At 41.4% G+C, this 17365-nt stretch overlaps 1 protein-coding gene across 1 annotated transcript; it reads right to left on the reverse strand.

Annotated features, from left to right (window-relative positions):
- Positions 1-10450: 10450 nt before the first annotated feature.
- On the reverse strand, positions 10451-15809 carry hyal1 (hyaluronidase 1). Its single transcript, XM_072452492.1, has 4 exons — positions 15556-15809; positions 14402-15050; positions 12947-13036; positions 10451-11016 (listed from the first exon to the last, which is right to left on the reverse strand). The coding sequence occupies exons 1-4, from the start codon at positions 15807-15809 to the stop codon at positions 10687-10689; spliced, it is 1323 nt and encodes a 440-aa protein (XP_072308593.1). The 3' UTR covers positions 10451-10686.
- Positions 15810-17365: the final 1556 nt, after the last annotated feature.

Below are 17365 nucleotides of genomic sequence, written 5' to 3' on the forward strand. Positions count from 1 at the left end.
GAAAATGCTTGTGAAGCACTGCTCTCCTGCACTTGTAGGCTGCAAACACAGCATCCACAGGCTCTCTTCCTCATCTCTGGTGACTTTAACCACGCTTCTCCCTCTTCTGTCCTACCAACATACACCCAGTATGTTACCTGCCCCACCAGAGAGAATAGAACATTGGACTTGTTTTTTGCCAACACCAAGGAGGCTTATTCCTCTTCCCCCCTCCCTCCCCTGGGCAGCTCGGACCACAACCTTGTACATCTGAGGCCTGTGTATGAACCCATCGTGCGCAGGCAGCCTGTGGTGTCCCGTGAGGTGAGGATGTGGTCTGCTGAGAGCGAGGAGGCTCTGAGGGACTGCTTCAGCACCACTGTCTGGACTGAGCTTTATGACCCACATGGGGAGGACATCAACACCATCACAGAGTGCATCACGGACTACATCAACTTCTGTTTTGAGAACATTGTTCCCTCCCGGACGGTGCGGTGTTTTCCAAACAACAAGCCATGGATTAACCGTGAACTGAAGGCTCTGCTGAAGGAGAAGAAGAGAGCCTTCAGGTCAGGGAACAAGGATGAGCTGAGGACTGTGCAGAAGGAGCTGAGGAGGAAGATCAGGCAGGCTGAGGCCGGCTACAAGAGGAGGATGGAGGAGCAGCTGCAGCAAAAGAACATTCAGGGAGTGTGGAGGAGCCTGAAAACCATCTCGGGCTTCAAAATCCCCCCTGCCCAGACAGAGGGGGATCTACAGTGGGTGAATGATTTAAATGCTCACTTCTTGAGGTTTGATCGGTCACCCGCCCCTCCCCCTGCACAGCTGCATGCTCCCTCTTCCACAGCTGGACAATGCCCTGCATCTGTTCCTCTTCGCTTATCTGCCCCGGACCATCAGCTCCCCACTTCGCCTGGACTCACCCATCCCCCCAGCACACGGTCCCCCTGCCAACCACTGACTGTCACAGCAGCACAGGTGAGGAGTGAGCTGAAGAGGATTAAAGTGAGGAAGGCAGCAGGACCTGATGGCATCAGCCCCAGGCTCCTTAAGTCCTGCGCAGATGAACTGTGTGGAGTTATGGAGCATGTCTTCAACATGAGCCTGAAGCTGAGGGTGGTACCACAGGTCTGGAAGACCTCCTGTCTGGTACCTGTGCCTAAGACACCGCGCCCCAAAGACCTCAACAGCTTCAGGCCAGTGGCTCTCACGTCCCACCTGATGAAGACACTGGAGCGGCTAGTCCTGGACCACCTCCGCTCCACCGTGAGCTCAGCCATGGACCCGCTGCAGTTTGCATATCGGTCTGGCATCGGAGTGGAGGACGCCGTCATCTCCCTGCTGCACCGCTCTCTCTCTCACCTGGAAAAGCCTGGCAGCTCTGTGAGGATCCTGTTCTTCGATCTCTCCAGTGCCTTCAACACCATCCAGCCGCTGCTCCTGAGGGACAAGCTGGAGACGGCTGGTGTGGAGTATGACCTGGCAGAGTGGATCCTGGACTACCTCACAGACCGACCCCAGTTTGTGAGAGCCCGGAACTGTGTGTCTGACACTCGGACCTGCAGTGTGGGGGCGCCCCAGGGCACTGTCCTCGCGCCCTTTCTCTTCACCCTTTACTCTGCAGACTTCAGACATGACACGGACAGCTGTGTCCTGCAGAAGTTCTCTGACGACTCTGCCATCATCGGACTCATCACGGACGACGATGACGCGGAGTACAGAGGACTGGCGCAGGACTTTGTGGACTGGTGTCAGCGGAACCACCTCCTCATCAACGCGGGGAAGACCAAGGAGATGGTGGTGGATTTCCGCAGACGCCACCCCACTGCCCCCTCACCAGTGAACATCCAGGGACGGGACATTGAGAGAGTGGACTCATACAAGTACCTGGGTGTTCATCTGAACCACAAACTGGACTAACACAGACGCACTGTACAGGAAGAGCCAGAGTCGGCTCTACCTCCTGAGGAGACTCAGGTCTTTTGGAGTGACAGGGCCACTCCTGAAGACCTTCTATGACTCTGTGGTGGCATCAGCCCTCCTGTACGGTGTGGCCTGCTGGAGCAGCAGCATCACAGAGAGGGAGAGGAAGAGGCTGGACAGAGTCATCAAGAAGTCCAGCTCCGTCCTGGGCTGTGCTCTGGACTCGGTGCAGGAGGTGGGGGACAGAAGGGTCCTGGCTAGATTCACATCTATGCTGGACCATGAGTGTCACCCCCTGCAGGACACTCTGTCCGCTCTGGAGAGCAGCTTCAGTGAGAGACTGATCCACCCTCGATGTGCGAAGGAAAGGTTCCGTAGGTCTTTCCTTCCTGCTGCTGTCAGACTTTATAACAAAAACTGTTAGTACTGAACACTCGCAATACTGACCTAACCTAATACTGATGTGCAACTCTGTCATATGTGCAATTGCTGTTGGAATTCATGTGCAATTCATGTGAAATTCATGTGCAATCTATGTGCTGTCGTGACACATATTCATGTGCAATTACTGTCGTGATCACATGCAATGGTATTTATGTATTTATTTATTTATTTGTCTATGGGAGTTTTTATTTATTTATAGGAGATCTTCTACTGAAAGTGTTTTTCAGACTTCCTATAAGTGATCTGTTCTTCTGTATCTATCTCTGTATCTACCTGCGTTGCACCAATGAAATTTCCCCATGTGGGACAATAAAGGAATATCTTATCTTATCTTATCTTATCTTATATTTCTCTGCTTCCTCAATGTAAAAACAAAATCAAAATAGCTTTAATTTTCATAAGTGTATGAGTTGGTTGACTTTGGGGTTAAAAACGTGGATCTATCTATTATATTGTCTATTATATTATTGTTAAAAACCTATAGCCTTGCTTGCACCTTGCACTGGTTCAGTTAGAACGTTAATCCACAGTGATCAGAAGCCACTGTCCCATAGGTGGTATTGTTGTGTCCTTGAGCAAAACCCTTAAAACACATTTGTCAAATTTGACAAACTTTGACAAATGGGATTTTTACGTTGGACAATAATGTGCCTTAATTTCATTGGATGACTTTTGTGGCCCTTTTTCCTCTTTCTCTGGTTGTGTTCTGTTTCTTTCGATTCTGTTTTATAATGTTTGAGAACCGGGGGGAAAAAGAGAAAGAAATGAGAAAGTACGCAGACAATCCCAATCAGAGCTATAGATCATTTAAGATCAGCTTATGGTGAACTAGCTTATGGTCAGGCCAGTTAGGAACAAAGAGGTTTCCTGGCCGAGAAGGAGGGTCTAGCTCCAGGGGACATTGGGACATCTGTCTAAGGACAAGGGGATGCTGGGACATTTAAAATTCCCTATGAACATTGTTTAATCTCTTCTCACTGTCGCCCTTTGAAGCAAATGCTGTTTTGGGCCTCACAAAAATAAATGGAATTGAAGTGAATATATAGCCTGTCTCTGTAGCTTAAAAACATATTTTCTCCATTGTATTAAAAAGAAGCAGAACCTCAAATCGTTCCTGAACGACGCTGTGTCTTGAATTTCTGAACTTCTGTCGCGAAACAAAATCATGATAAAAGACAAACAGGCTTTTTGTTTATATCTCTTATGGGGGAAAACACAAGTGTATTACATTATAATGCATGACGCAGAATTCATGAACGAAATCAAGGGGAAGGTGATTTTAACCAGCTCACTTCAACATAAACACGTTTTTTTTCCCTCTCTCTCTTTTTGCTTGATACTTTGACAAAAACACATTTTAGATTTGATTGGACCGGTATCTAACTTGTATTCCTCCTGCAGAGCTGACCAGTGGGCCTCTGCTCACACCACAAAAGACTCTTCCCATCAAGATCCACTTCATTACCTCGACTAACACACAGCAAAAACGTTTATTCAAATGAGCCACAATCAAATCCTCTGAAACCAAAATGGGAGAAATATGTGCTGAAACAGATGATATTATTGCAGAGAGGGGGAAAACCCACATTCAAAATAATTACAACGCGCTACATTTCACGCGATATTTTCTTATTATGAGCTAATTTATTCTCTGTCAGTGCCCCACTTTGTCATCAATACGTGCCCTTTAAAGCAGAGTACAATTAAACTTTATCAGCCTCAACACAACAACAATCATTAGCGAGCGGCCGACTGTTCGTCTCCGCGCACGAGAAGAAGCCGTGACGTCCGCGCACGCGATTGGACGGTTTTAAAGAAAGACTCTCTCTATCTGTAATTGATTGGGCCGTGCAATTTTCCACCTGAATGGCTGTTGGTCACTCTCGCACAGTTATTGTATGACTTCTGGCAGCGCTTGGCCCCTGTATAAAGTGCATGAATGCTCTTAAAGTGGTGCCGCTCTGTGCTGGGGGAATGGGGCGCGTAAGGGGGGAGAGGAGACGGAGGGTGAGGTTTGTGTTGTGCCAGTGCGAGATAGGGGATAAAGTGACACGCCACAGTCTGTCCGGTCCCGTCTCGTCAGGAGCAACGCAGCAGATCCTCAACTGCAGTGACATAATGATCGGGAAGATCTCGTGCCACAACGTCTCACAAGAATATTCTGGACACTCTACAAAATAATCGTAGTAGATGCATTACTGATCAATTGGGAAAGAGAAGGTCATTTTGTTTTGACAGATGAAGAATGGGAAAATACAGTATACAGTATTTTCCAGACAAAAAGTCGCACCAGCCAAAAAATGTAAAGAGAAGAAAAAAAAACATACAAGTTGCATTGGAGTATGAAATGCGGTTGCAAGTGTGAAAATAACAAATAATATCACATTAAAGTCGCTCAGGAGTATAAGTATAAATATAAGTATAAGTCGCACCCCGGCCAAAATAATGAAAAAAGGTGCAACTTATAGTTTCTTAAAATACGGTGTATATATACTTCTCAATGGAGGACGGCAAAATCACATGATTGGAGGGAATTTTTCTTTTCTTTTTAATAGAACACGGTGTTTAATTGCTCTTGTTGCTTGGAGACGCTGTGGTTGGAGGTGGCCCGCCTTTACTGGGTTTAACAAAGCACTGCAGACTGTTTTTTGACGTCGCCGTCCCACTTGACTTTAGGACGGTGTGTTTGGGCCTCAAAACTCTTGCCACGGACACAATAAATGGACACCTTTGGAGCGCTTACTCTGGCAGCGGATGATGCAAACTGCAGCAACAACCAAGGACCTGGTCCAAATTATTCAAAAATTATTCAAAAATTAAAAATGCATTCCTGGTTTGAAAACTGACCTTTCAGACAGACTTTGGACCAAATGCAACTCCTGGACAACTTTATTTTCATTCATTTATATTGTGACATTGGAGGGTTTTGGGGTCATTTAAGCTCCATTCACACATCATTTCCAGTAAATTGCCATGTGCAGATTCACACTCAGCTCTGACCCACATTCACATGCTCTCTTCACACTTATCCTGGCATTTGTCTCTCTGCCTTCTATCGCTATGGCAATGTGCTGCATCATTTAAACTGAGTGAAAATGCAACTTAACTGCCCAGTGTAACCCGGGAAACCAAGCCTGTAAATAAAGAAATGAGCTGCAATATTTTGATACCGTAACTATTGTATTGTCATTGTAAATGTTTTTCTGTTATTAAGCTTTACGGTAGGCTTGTATAACATCGCAGAAAACCGCCCAACAAGCTGTAATTTATGTTAAATTCTAACTAAACACAATTTTTTATAGTTATTTTAGCACAGGCTTTATTGAGAAGACAGATTGGGAGGAAATGGGTTGAACTGACTCATGACATTGTGTCCAAACCACAGCGACCAGAAACATCACTGAACACGTGTTACTTACTGTATGTTTTTCACGGTAAACTAATCATTTCCATTTTCTCTAAAGTGTTCATTTTGCTTGTCAAATACAGTGCGAACAACAAAAAACAGGAAGACCGCCTTGTATTCATTTGACAATAGAAAAGCCTTGTATAACCAAAGACACAGCACGCCCTGTGGAATATTATGTGACATTAGCAGTCGTTCTGTTGCGTTAGCAGCTATTACAGTGCCTCAGCCTCTGTGTAAAGAGGATTTTGTTCAAAAACAGGACGCACTGACCTCACCGCACTTTGCCTTTTCATGCTGTGCTTCCCATTCCCTGCACTCGTGTGTTTTTTTTGTTTTTTACATCCACAAATAGCAATTCTGAGGCCACTTTTGACTCGGCTTTTCAGCTGGAGCCAGTATGTTTCAAATGCTCTTGAAGGAGGCAATGGTAGAGCTGCTGGATGACATTTATAAAGTCATGTTTGGTTCATTAATGCAGACCAGCATGGCCCCGACAGTCACAAAAGGTGCATAAATAATGTAGACAAAAGCAACATCAGATCAGGGAGAGGAGTCAGAGGAGTGTAGGACAAAGCCGGGTCGACTCATCTGAAGGACACAGGCGCAGCGTGACAAAAACATTATTAAAGCGGGAAGATCTCGGACCAAACTGTGAGAGGTGAGGCGAGACGTGACCGAGGAGTAAGTCAAAAAGAGAAAACTATTTAATCTGCTATGGGATAAAAATAACAATATGCTATAAGATAAAAAATAAGACTTAAAAAATATATATATATATATTAGCGATTATAGTAATCCAAATGGATCTTCCTCAGGTCACCTCTGGAAATTCAATTTTGGATTGAAACGTTATTGATTAAAAAAGAAGACAAGCCTGCACACTTAAATGCAGTTGGAGTAAGTGCGCAGGCTTGTCTTCTTTTTTCTTTTTTTTTACATTACAGTAGCCTGGCACCTACAGTGATTGTATACCTACATTATCCTACACTACAAATATGTCAATGTTTTGTTGTGAAAACACAAACATATATACAAGCAGTAACTGTATTTACTATTTGTTTAAAGAGGCCACAGATTAAATGTATAAACTGAATCAAAAATATAGCCGCAAGCGGCAATGATCGGCCCTCACCACGCCGCCACCACGCCACAAGAGGAGGGGGCACTAACGCGCCCCAATGGTCCTTTTATTACACCTACTGCTGGTCTGTGACGCTGTCACATCTTCTCCCCTTTGTTTGACCATCAAAAAGCAATTTTATTTTGAATTCTTGGCAAAATGTGCTGCACAGACACCGTGACTCTTTGAATAAAAATGTGCATAACTTTTGATGGTCCACCCCTGAAGATGAGTCTCACCAAATTTCAGTATGTCTAACGCCCTAAGAGGAGTTTGTGAAAGTCTAAAGTGTAAACATGTTCTGGCGATTTCCCCATTGGAATAACATGGAAGGTTTCTGTCATTGCTATGGCAAAGCCGTAACAATTATGACATGGGTCTCATTGACTTTGTTGATCGGGATGCCAAAATTGAGTTTTGTGTCAAATTTCTTAGAATTTCGCAAAACTAAACATTTAACCTGCATGTAAGATCTGTAGGGGGCGCTGTGGCTCCAAATTAATTTATTTCACTTCAGGTAGGTTTAGGGCAAAGAGTTTAACAGCTGATTCTAATTTGACGCAATTTGGACTTTATTTAACGGCAGCAAATTAAAAATTTGGGAAATTTCTGAAATTCTAGCTAAAGTTTGCGGCTTCGCCGCACAGAGACCGTGAGAGGTATCAATGTAATTTGGATAACTTTTGATGTCCCACTCCTCAGCACCATTTTCACCAAATTTCAGCTTTTTAGGGCCACCGCCCTGGGAGGAGTTCGTAAAAGTAGTCATACTTAGCCTTTTTTTAAACAAAATGGCCGACATTTGGTTGGGCGGACGGCGTTGCTGTAACAATAAAAACATATTATGTTTTTATTTCTCTTGTCACCATCTACCTCTGCGCCAAATTTCATGATTTTACGATCAGATTTTTTTGGGGGTAATTTCCTATCTCTCAATGCATTTTTGGTACATTTGGGGGCGCTTATGCGTCAATTTTTTTAATTTTAGAAAAAGGAGATAGCCAGAATGTAGAGGCACGATTTTTAGAGGTGTGCAAATTTGTGTGACTTTTCATCAATGTTCACTGGGTGAAAAATAGGGGGGTTGGTCCCGAGAAGAAGAAGAAAGAAAGAAAGAAAGAATAATATTCCGATGCAAAAACAATGTTTCCCATTTTTCAAATATCATAAACTATACATTTTCTCATGGTGTGGGTCCCTGGTCACTGACGGGTACTTTCGTTAATTTTGAGTGGGCTTCGCCCACTTTGTGTTTTTGGCCCTCTATACAGTAATAATGTATTTTTTTTGCATTACATGCTTATATGCACGGAACATGCAAGAGATGGGGAACGTATTCGTGAGGTACTTAGCGCAAATGAGTGCTTTATATGGGGATGACGACCGCGAAGCACTTGTTTAGTGCGCACTTTTGCACTTCGCCCGTTTACAACGGTAATGTTCCATTTTCCTACTACTAATTAGTATGCACGGGGCGTGCGTGAGTGGAGGAGTGCGTTAGTGAGTGTTTGGAAGTGGGCGAGCGCTTTCGCAGCCGTGCTTCGCACGGCCTTACGGAACTAATAGGCCTCTCGCCAGCTTGTGGCGCTCGGGACTAAATATGTATGTTTCTGTGATGCTTGTTTACAATGTTCATTGATAACTTTCAAATAATTGTTTGTCAGATTTGATAACATGACCTCAACAACAAAATCATTCTGCACACGTCAGTGATCAGTATAAGGTGATTTGTAAGTTATAAAAGTGCATGGATTTCAAATACAAAGACTCAAACTTCACTGTTCCACTTGTTGTCTAAGTTTCCCATATTCACTCTAATGTTGTGTCAACAGTTGTCTCCTTTCTGAGTGCAAAAGTCAGGCTCTATAGTCAGAAAATAACTTCAGGATTCAAAAAACGCAGGATGACCATCATTCTCCACACTTCTAACAACACAAAACCAATCTTTTTCGGTTTTCCACTCAATCCTCGGGTCTGTAATGATAAAGGTAGAAGGTGGGAGAGCAAAGCCTTCTGGGAGTCTGCAGCTCCAGTCGCACAGCCTCAGAGGACACGAGCAAAAAAATTACAAACAACAACGACCGTGGTCCAGGGCATCAGATAAGGAGACATTATACAAGACAAATCAATCAAGGTCACCCCAGCCTCCTTTTGCTCTGGCATTTACACATTTGAATTCATCATACTCTGAGAACAGGTTTATGCTTCAGACTGTGCCGGGCTGAAATCTCATATTTGATGGTATTTGTCTGTGAAGCTTGACCTTGGCATCTCTGGCTTTTGTTACTGTTGTCCTGCAGCGCCACCTGCTGGTTACAAATTATGAGAGCTTAGATTTAATAGAAAATAAATATACACAGCAGGAATGTTTTGATTAAAATGCATACATTGTTGTCTAGAGTAAAATGAATGTACATAAAATACGTTAGAGACCAATTATTTGATCAATGATGATAGAAACTCTTTATTTGTAATGCAAAATGTTTTTGTTTAAAGACTTAATATTGAACAGCCTTGGAATGATTAAATTATCAGTAACGAAGAGGAAGAGTTATTATGCAAAATATTTTCTTTTGACTGCTCATGCAAGCTGGTCGTTTTGGTGATGACAATCGAATCAGGATCTCATCCCCGTTACAAAATGCCTTTTTGGTTAAATACCATACCTATATTTTTCCTCTGAAATGCTCTGATTGAGCTGGATTTCACCAATTACAGTCAAGTTTGAACTCTCAGAAGCAGACAATAGCTTTATGAACCATTTATGCCTGGGGCACCTCATTTTCAAACAGTGAAATAAATCCTCGCTTTGGCACATCACTAGTATTCACATGCATTTATTGTTTTGTCGACTTGCACAGCTTTAGATCTAGAACAGCCGATCAGCTCTCAAGTGCCACACAGTATACTATACTGAGTATAGTGGATCTTTCTTATAAGTTTGAAAAGATCAAATGTTGAATAATTAGATGAAGACATCTTGGGTTGTCAGATTTCTCCATGAAGTTCTGCTCTTGGAAACAGGTGGAGGTGGAAACAGAATGTACTAATAATGAAAAAAGTTTGGTTCCCCAGGTTTAAGGCATACACAGTGAAGAGACTAACTGCCTGAATAGTGATCAAATTGAAAGATCTACAGAAAAATATATAAATGTGACTTGATTTTTTGTTATATCACCAAATGGTAAATGGTCAAATTTGTATAGTGCTTTTCTTCCTTCAAGGCAGGGTAAGCGCTTTACATCAAGGAACCACTCACACACTCAACACACTCACACACTCACACACCAGTGCACGCAGACTCTGGGGGCAGTTTCAGTGTCTTTCCCAAGAAAACCATAACAGTATTGACTTGAAGCAGCTGCGATTGCTCCGCCAACTTGTGGGCCAATGAATCCGACCATGAGCACTCTGCCACCAGTTTAGTGAACATAACATGATTATATGTAAGATTTTACAAACAATTTGCCAGTTTATAATGTTTATCCTGGTTGAACATGAGCAGATGTGACATATGGGGAGGTATCTCCACAACCTTCCTAGCAACTATACAGGAAACAAGGGCATAAATCCATATTCATATCACTTCCTGTAATATTCTACGTTTACTTTTCACTTTTGTCTTCACCAACTGCCACTTGACTGGTGTAAAACTATGAGAATTATTTACCACAGGTTGACTCCCACCAAACAAAATCATAATTTAAACAAAAACAAAAACATTTGCAATTTAAAAAACATCTTAACACATATATAACACATTGTGTATTGTGCTTTTCTTTCCTTTTGAACTGTCTCTCATTTAAATGTATTATTCCTTTGTATGTTTGGAGCACTTTTCTCCACTCCAGCCGGGGAAGCAGTTACATGTAAACTTTGCAGTCATCCGTGCCACCTCTCGTTGCCTGAGCCGTCCCAGGACCCTGTAGTTCCTCCCGCCTCCCGTGGGCTTTTTGTGGGACTGTATCTTCCACTCTGAGGGGTCGAGGTGGAGGAAGGCCCCAGAGCTCGGGCTGCGCCGCTGACACCTACCCCGGGACGAGCAGAGCGTCTGACTGCACAGGGCGGCGGCCGAGGTCACGTTCACCAGATATGGGCCCAGCGTTTCGTCGATGTACGATTTGACGGCCTCACAACTGGCCTGCAACAAAGAAAGAGACAGAAATCAACAAACCACTGTGTAACTAAACAACTGATATTAGCCTGTATATCATTTTAAATACAGTTACGCTGTTTGGTTTAGCATGTACGCTTTCTGCTCCGCCACCTGCCTGGAGATGTTATTGATTTTCCACAAATGTTCCAACGTTTGGCCTTAAAGTGTGTATGAGAAGTTTTTATGATTGTCTAATTTTGACTTTATTTGGATAATTTGTACCGGTTGTAAATGTAAATGATAGTTTTACACCAATCAAGTGGAAAAAATATGAAAAATCTGTAGAAAAAAACAGGAAGTGACATCACAACAGGGAAGTCTATGCATAATCTACACAATAGAAACAACTTTTCTGACCATCTAAACATTAATTTAGCTAAATAAAGGTGATCTTGTTTTTTTTTTTGTCAAATTTTGAAAAAAAAGAGACATTAGGTGAGTTTTGGCCCAGTGGTTCTCATTTATTACTGTGATGTCAGCAATTACAAACAGGAAGTAAAAAAAGGTAATTTAAAAATATATATTTTTTAGCAAAATTTCAAATATATTTATTTTAACTGCATTTTATTTCAATCACTAGTCCAACTTGTCATAGGCACTTTGAATTCACAGTAAATATCTTCATGGAGACGAGCGAGAGATGCAACACAGGGCAGGAGTTCTCATTTATAAAGCGTTTGTATGTTCAGAAATTATAAATTTTTGATCTATAAAAAAGCCAACATGACGTGGAAATGAGCGGTCCAGTCCAAAAACTCTGAACTTTTCGTATCGGTGCTTTCAGAAATGAGGCAGAAGGAGGTTTGTGCTCAAGTAAGACGAGAAATGAGGGAGTTTGTGTAGATGTGCGTTTTTATCAGGGTATTTCCGTAACAATAAAAATATCTGCTGTAATACAATCAATGCCAGACACACTAAATGAAATGGCAACTGGGAACCTTCAGTAACATCTCTATATAAAGAAGCAGGTGTCAAACCCTCCAGAAAAGTTACATAGTGCACCTTTAAGCACAGCATATACATGGAATTATGGATCAGACACATCAAACATGATATAATTTTAGTCATGAAATCTTGCTGCTGGTCTATCCTGGTGTAACGTTTTTATACTTTTAACACACCTTGAAACTTATTATGGAAATTACAAAGGGTTTTATAATAACTACTTATTAATTTGGTTATCTTCTTTTACTTATTGCAATGATGGTGCAAAAGTGACTAAAGCCCATCATCACAGTAAACTCTAAAGATGGAAAAAAAGAGGTTTCATTGTCACAAATGCACTTCTCTCATGGGTCAAAGGCAGGGGTAACCCATAGTAAGTGTCATAACAAGGTAATAAGCTCCGGTCACATTGATACAGGCATAAATGCAGTTAAATGTGATCAGCTGAGTCCTTTTTATCTTGAGATTACAGACCACACTTACTTTGCAGCATCACTGACTGCTTCCTGTTCCGTTCGGTCGATAAGCAAGCCCAAACTCAAGAGCACAAAACACTTCTATAAGTTCTCTTTTGTAGTCAGTCGCCGTGAAACGGTACAAATATAACTTTTCTTTGAATTTGCTGACGATTGAGTTTTCTGCTTGAAAAGGGCCAACACTGCTCTCCACTTTGTCAAACGCTTTATTCGGGACAGACATTTTACCGCAGACTAACGGGATGTAAGTGTGCAGTAAATATATGTTTATGTTATCACTGCACGTTTTAGAGTAGGATTGTATAGCTTTAATACTAAACTGTAGTATAGACGTTTAAGATTTATGAAGAGGTGATTCCCAATAACGAGTTGCTAAAAAGCATGATTCCAACCCTGTTATGTGATTGTTACAGTAATGATGCGTGTCGAAGAAAACAAAACAACAAAAACCTTAGAGCTTACAACCAAAACCTCCTTCAGCAGTTTTGTTTTACCTGAGATCTGGAGAACAGATGGTCTCCCCATAACACCACACCAGCCGATCCTAAAGCAGCACTTTCCCCAATGGTGTAGACAAGATGATCCTGCAGAAAGAGACAAATAACACATCAAAATCACAGTTTGGCTGAAAATGACTATAAGAACTGCACAAAGAAATCCTGTGCAGTTTAACTAATGACAAAACATTCAAACATCGACTGCCAACGGGTTTAAGCAAAACATTTCTTATTTTAGTCAGGTTGAAAAAAACAAGACTATAATGTCAAGATTATTAGGTTAGTCAAAAATCCTGATTATTATTATAATTGTCAAGAAAATAGAGTTTGTTTATCTTCTTTTACTTATTGCAATGATGGTACAAAAGTGACTAAAGCCCATCATCACAAAGATGGGAAAAAAAAGGTTTCATAGACACCAATGCACTTCTCTCATGGGTCAAAGGCAGGGGTAACCCATAGTAAGTTAAGTAAGCAGTTAAATGTGATCAGCTGAGTCCTTTTTATCTTAAGATTAGAGACCACACTTACTTTGCAGCATCACTGTTCCGTTCGGTTGATAAGCAAGCCCAAACTCAGCACAAAACACTTCTATAAGTTCTCAATAAACTCAGTCTTTTGTTAGTCAGTCGCCGCGAAACGGTTCGAATATAACATTTCTTTGGTAATCCGTACCGTAAAGTACCTAGTTAAATTTGACACAAACGTTTGACAAGAAACGTTATTTACAATAACTTTTCTAATCTGGCTGTTTGTGTCAAATTTAAGTTTATTTTGTATTTTAGAAAGTTTCATTTCGTAAAAGCCCACAAGCTCACAAACTTGAAGAACAGTAACATGTTAGACATCGGGAATGAAAGAAAATGAAAGATTTCACAGAATTATAGATAAATCACAACAATCAAAACAAAACTTTGACATCCCTACCTGCCACATAAACACATTTTGAAGCGCGATATATATTACGATAAATGATAATATGGAAATTACTTTATGCCACTGACACAAAAAGTTGCTGGAGAATTTAATAAACCTTATTCCAAATGAAATATAGTATTATTTAAAAATCACACACAAGCAGTAATAAATAAATACGGTGACTAGTGTCATAAATAAATAATTTCAATTTCACTGAACGAGCCCCCAAAATGATTGCTCCAGCTTTCATTTATTGAACGTCAAGTCGATATACCGTATTTTCCAGACTATAAGCCGCAACTTTTTTCATAGTTTTGGCCGGGGTGCGACTTATACAATATTTATACTTTACTTATATACTTAAACTCCGGAGCGACTTCTATGTGATATCACTTGTTATTTTCACATTTGCAACCTCATTTCATACTCCAGAGCAACTTATACATGTTTTTTTCTTCTCTATTATGCATTTTTTGGCTGGTGTGACTTATATTCCGGAAAATACGGTAAATATTATCATTATTGGCTGTGTACCTGTGAGAGAAAGTTCAGTGAGTAGGTGTAGACGATGCGTGCGTAGGGGAACACGGGAGGGGTTTCGGGAGTGGCTTGTGCCGCCGCCCTCATCGCCTCCAGGATGCGATGGTGACTGTACAACTGCACCACCTCGTTCAGATCCCGGAGCTGCAAACTGAGGTAGATGTCCGGGTACAAAGCCGACGACACGTTCCACAGCCAAAACAGCTCGTCGTTCCTCTTCCTCTCCGTCGGGGGACACTCCCCTGTGTAGTTGCCGCTTTTGTAATAGTTGTAGCAATTCGGAAAACCGTAAAACCCCCACAGACCGTCGGGTTTCTCTTCCCTTCCTAATTTCAGCGTCTCCTCCATGAACTGACGACCCGCTTTCTCAAACTCGATCCTGGCCTGTGTGTCGACTTGTGCCGGGCTCCAGTCTGGATGCTTGGACCGCACCAGAGCTTTAGATCCGTCCCAGTAGATCTGCTTCGTGTCCCAGTTTCTCTCCCAAACGGGGCGCCAGCTTTCCCAGTCCACCACAGCCAGACCCTGGAAGTCTCGTTTGGGAATGTAGCGCCGTATGTCGTCAGAAGCAGCTCGGAGGTGCTCGTCTAGGCTGGAGTTTTGTGGCACGCCTCCGTTGATCGGCGCCTCCTGGTTGCCGTACCTGGAATTGGGGATATCATATTCGTGAAGCTTGATTAAAAGTGCACTATGTAACATTTCTGGTGGGTGATCTGTGGCCTGCAACCTTCAAGAACATGTTTTTAAACTGTTAAAAATACTTTGAAATATGTATTACAATTACAAGCAAAGCCTAAATAAAAGACAGCTAAATTTGCATAAAAATAAGTATAAATTGGAATCTTATTGAACAACAATTAATTGCTCTATCTTTTTTACTTATTTATTTATGTTTTAGTACCTACCTTGTTAGATACTAGATAGATCTAAAGTTTGTGAGTTAAGGCAAAGGAAAAGAAATCCATCAGTCAATCAAAGAGAGGAGAAGCAGGGAAAACAATTGAACAAAAGTGTAAAAGTTAACTTGGTCGTTCCATTCTCTCCAAGGAGACAGATACTTTTAATTCAACACTGTGAAATGTTCATGGAAAAGCAATCGCATGGTTTTCATTTATTGCTTGAACTGTTGATTATTGATTATCGCTGACCTGGGATAAAGGCCGAGTTTGTCAGCGTAGAAGATTGTGACGTTGTCGCCCATGAAGGTCTGGTTTTGGTTCTGGACGATGTTGAACATGCCCAGGTCCAGGTCGATGCCATACTGGGACAGGCAGCTGGCGGTGGGGGCGTTCCACACCGTGAGGAAGGGCATCTGGGCAAAACTGGAGGAGACTGACTGCAGCGCTGAAGAAAACTGGGTCAAATGGAGGAGCAGCAAAATGACAGGCCAAAAGAAACCCATCCCTGTAACAAAGAAGTATATACTGTATTACCAAGGTCATTAGAGAGCAACGTGACATGATAACAATACAACCATAATCTGGAATTATCTTCTATTTACCAGACTTTAAAGTTAAGTTTTTGTTTTTAATGTTTTTAATGATCAATTATTATGAACAATAAAACAAAAGACTTAAAAAAAATCTGAACATGGCAGTAAATATTAAAGTTTCTAACCCTTAGCAAGACAGAAAAACATGTAGACCTATTGATGGGTCGTGATCACGTGATGTCACGACATCAGTCGATTGTGATCTAATATTTCATAAAGATGGTGGGCAGCAAAATATACCTTTAGATATTCCATGGCAAAGTCCAGTGTAATCAATAAAGAAAAGTGTCACATCATCACATTATGGAATGTGGACATATCGGCTTATTATTGATCTGAAAAGATTGAAGCTTGATTTGATTGACTGCACACCAGGTTCTGAACCTTCTCCAGATGATCTTCTAGCTCAGTGCTGGTGAGCAATGATAATGCAATAGTTTGTTTGTCCAATGGCTTTTCAACTAAAATAAGCAGAAAACAGTGAGCCTATGTCCAGGTGATTAGAAATCAACATTTCCTGGATACAAGCTGACAACCCTAAAGCAGGGATGGACAATATATAGGTCATTACCACTATCTTATCATGTAAAAAAATATGACATTTAGTGCTGGTTTTTGTTCTAAGCTGCTCCAGCTTCTGTGGATCCATGTGTCATTCCAGTTTGTCTTTTTAAACAGACTTATGAGTCAAAATGCAAATGAACAACAATGAAGTTATAGTGGCTGTATGGCTACACAAACCAAACAAATAATTTACCCTTGGAATAGAACGTATAATATTGACAATAACAAATCTTCCCAAGCCTTCCCTAAAATGCAGTCATAGTTAAAGTAGAACAAAATGTACAGAGATGAAAATACATAAGAGGAACTTTGTTTTTCTCCACCTCTCACACTATTACTGCTGTCCACAAGTTCTGCTTTGTGTGGTTTAATTATTCTCATGTAACAAAACATGACATAATGTATACTTTAAATTTGAATACAAAAGGTTTGGGCTACAATTACAAGCGTGCAGCTTGTGTCTCAAAACTTTAAAAACATCTGTATTTGCCTTTCTTCTTCTTTTAAAAAGTACAAACTAGAAATTTAACGGAATTTTCAACAGACAACAATAACGTGCCCACTCAATGTCACGCATGACAAGTGAATTACTCGTGTTTTTCATTACTAACCTGGTTAATAACTATATGAAGACTGCGGTGTAAAGTTTGTGGTGCGCGTTTCAGGTTCAGTCTCATGATCTGAATGAGAAAGAGGAAAAAGGGGAAGAAACCACAAGCGCTTGTGTCCGGAAAACCCAACAGCCAATCAGAAATGAGAAAGGGAGAAAAGGACCAATCAGACACGACCTCCTAATAACCCCTTCAGAATCCTCGTTTAAAGTTACAGGAGTGTTTAAAACCTCAAACTTTTTTTCATTTATATTTATTATAGTCAAAATTCTTTATAACAAGACATTTAGA

This window comes from Eucyclogobius newberryi, unplaced genomic scaffold (assembly GCF_026437365.1).
Source record: "Eucyclogobius newberryi isolate DKJ021-1_F unplaced genomic scaffold, fEucNew1.0.hap1 SCAF_19, whole genome shotgun sequence".
NCBI classification, from domain to species: Eukaryota; Metazoa; Chordata; class Actinopteri; order Gobiiformes; family Gobiidae; genus Eucyclogobius; species Eucyclogobius newberryi.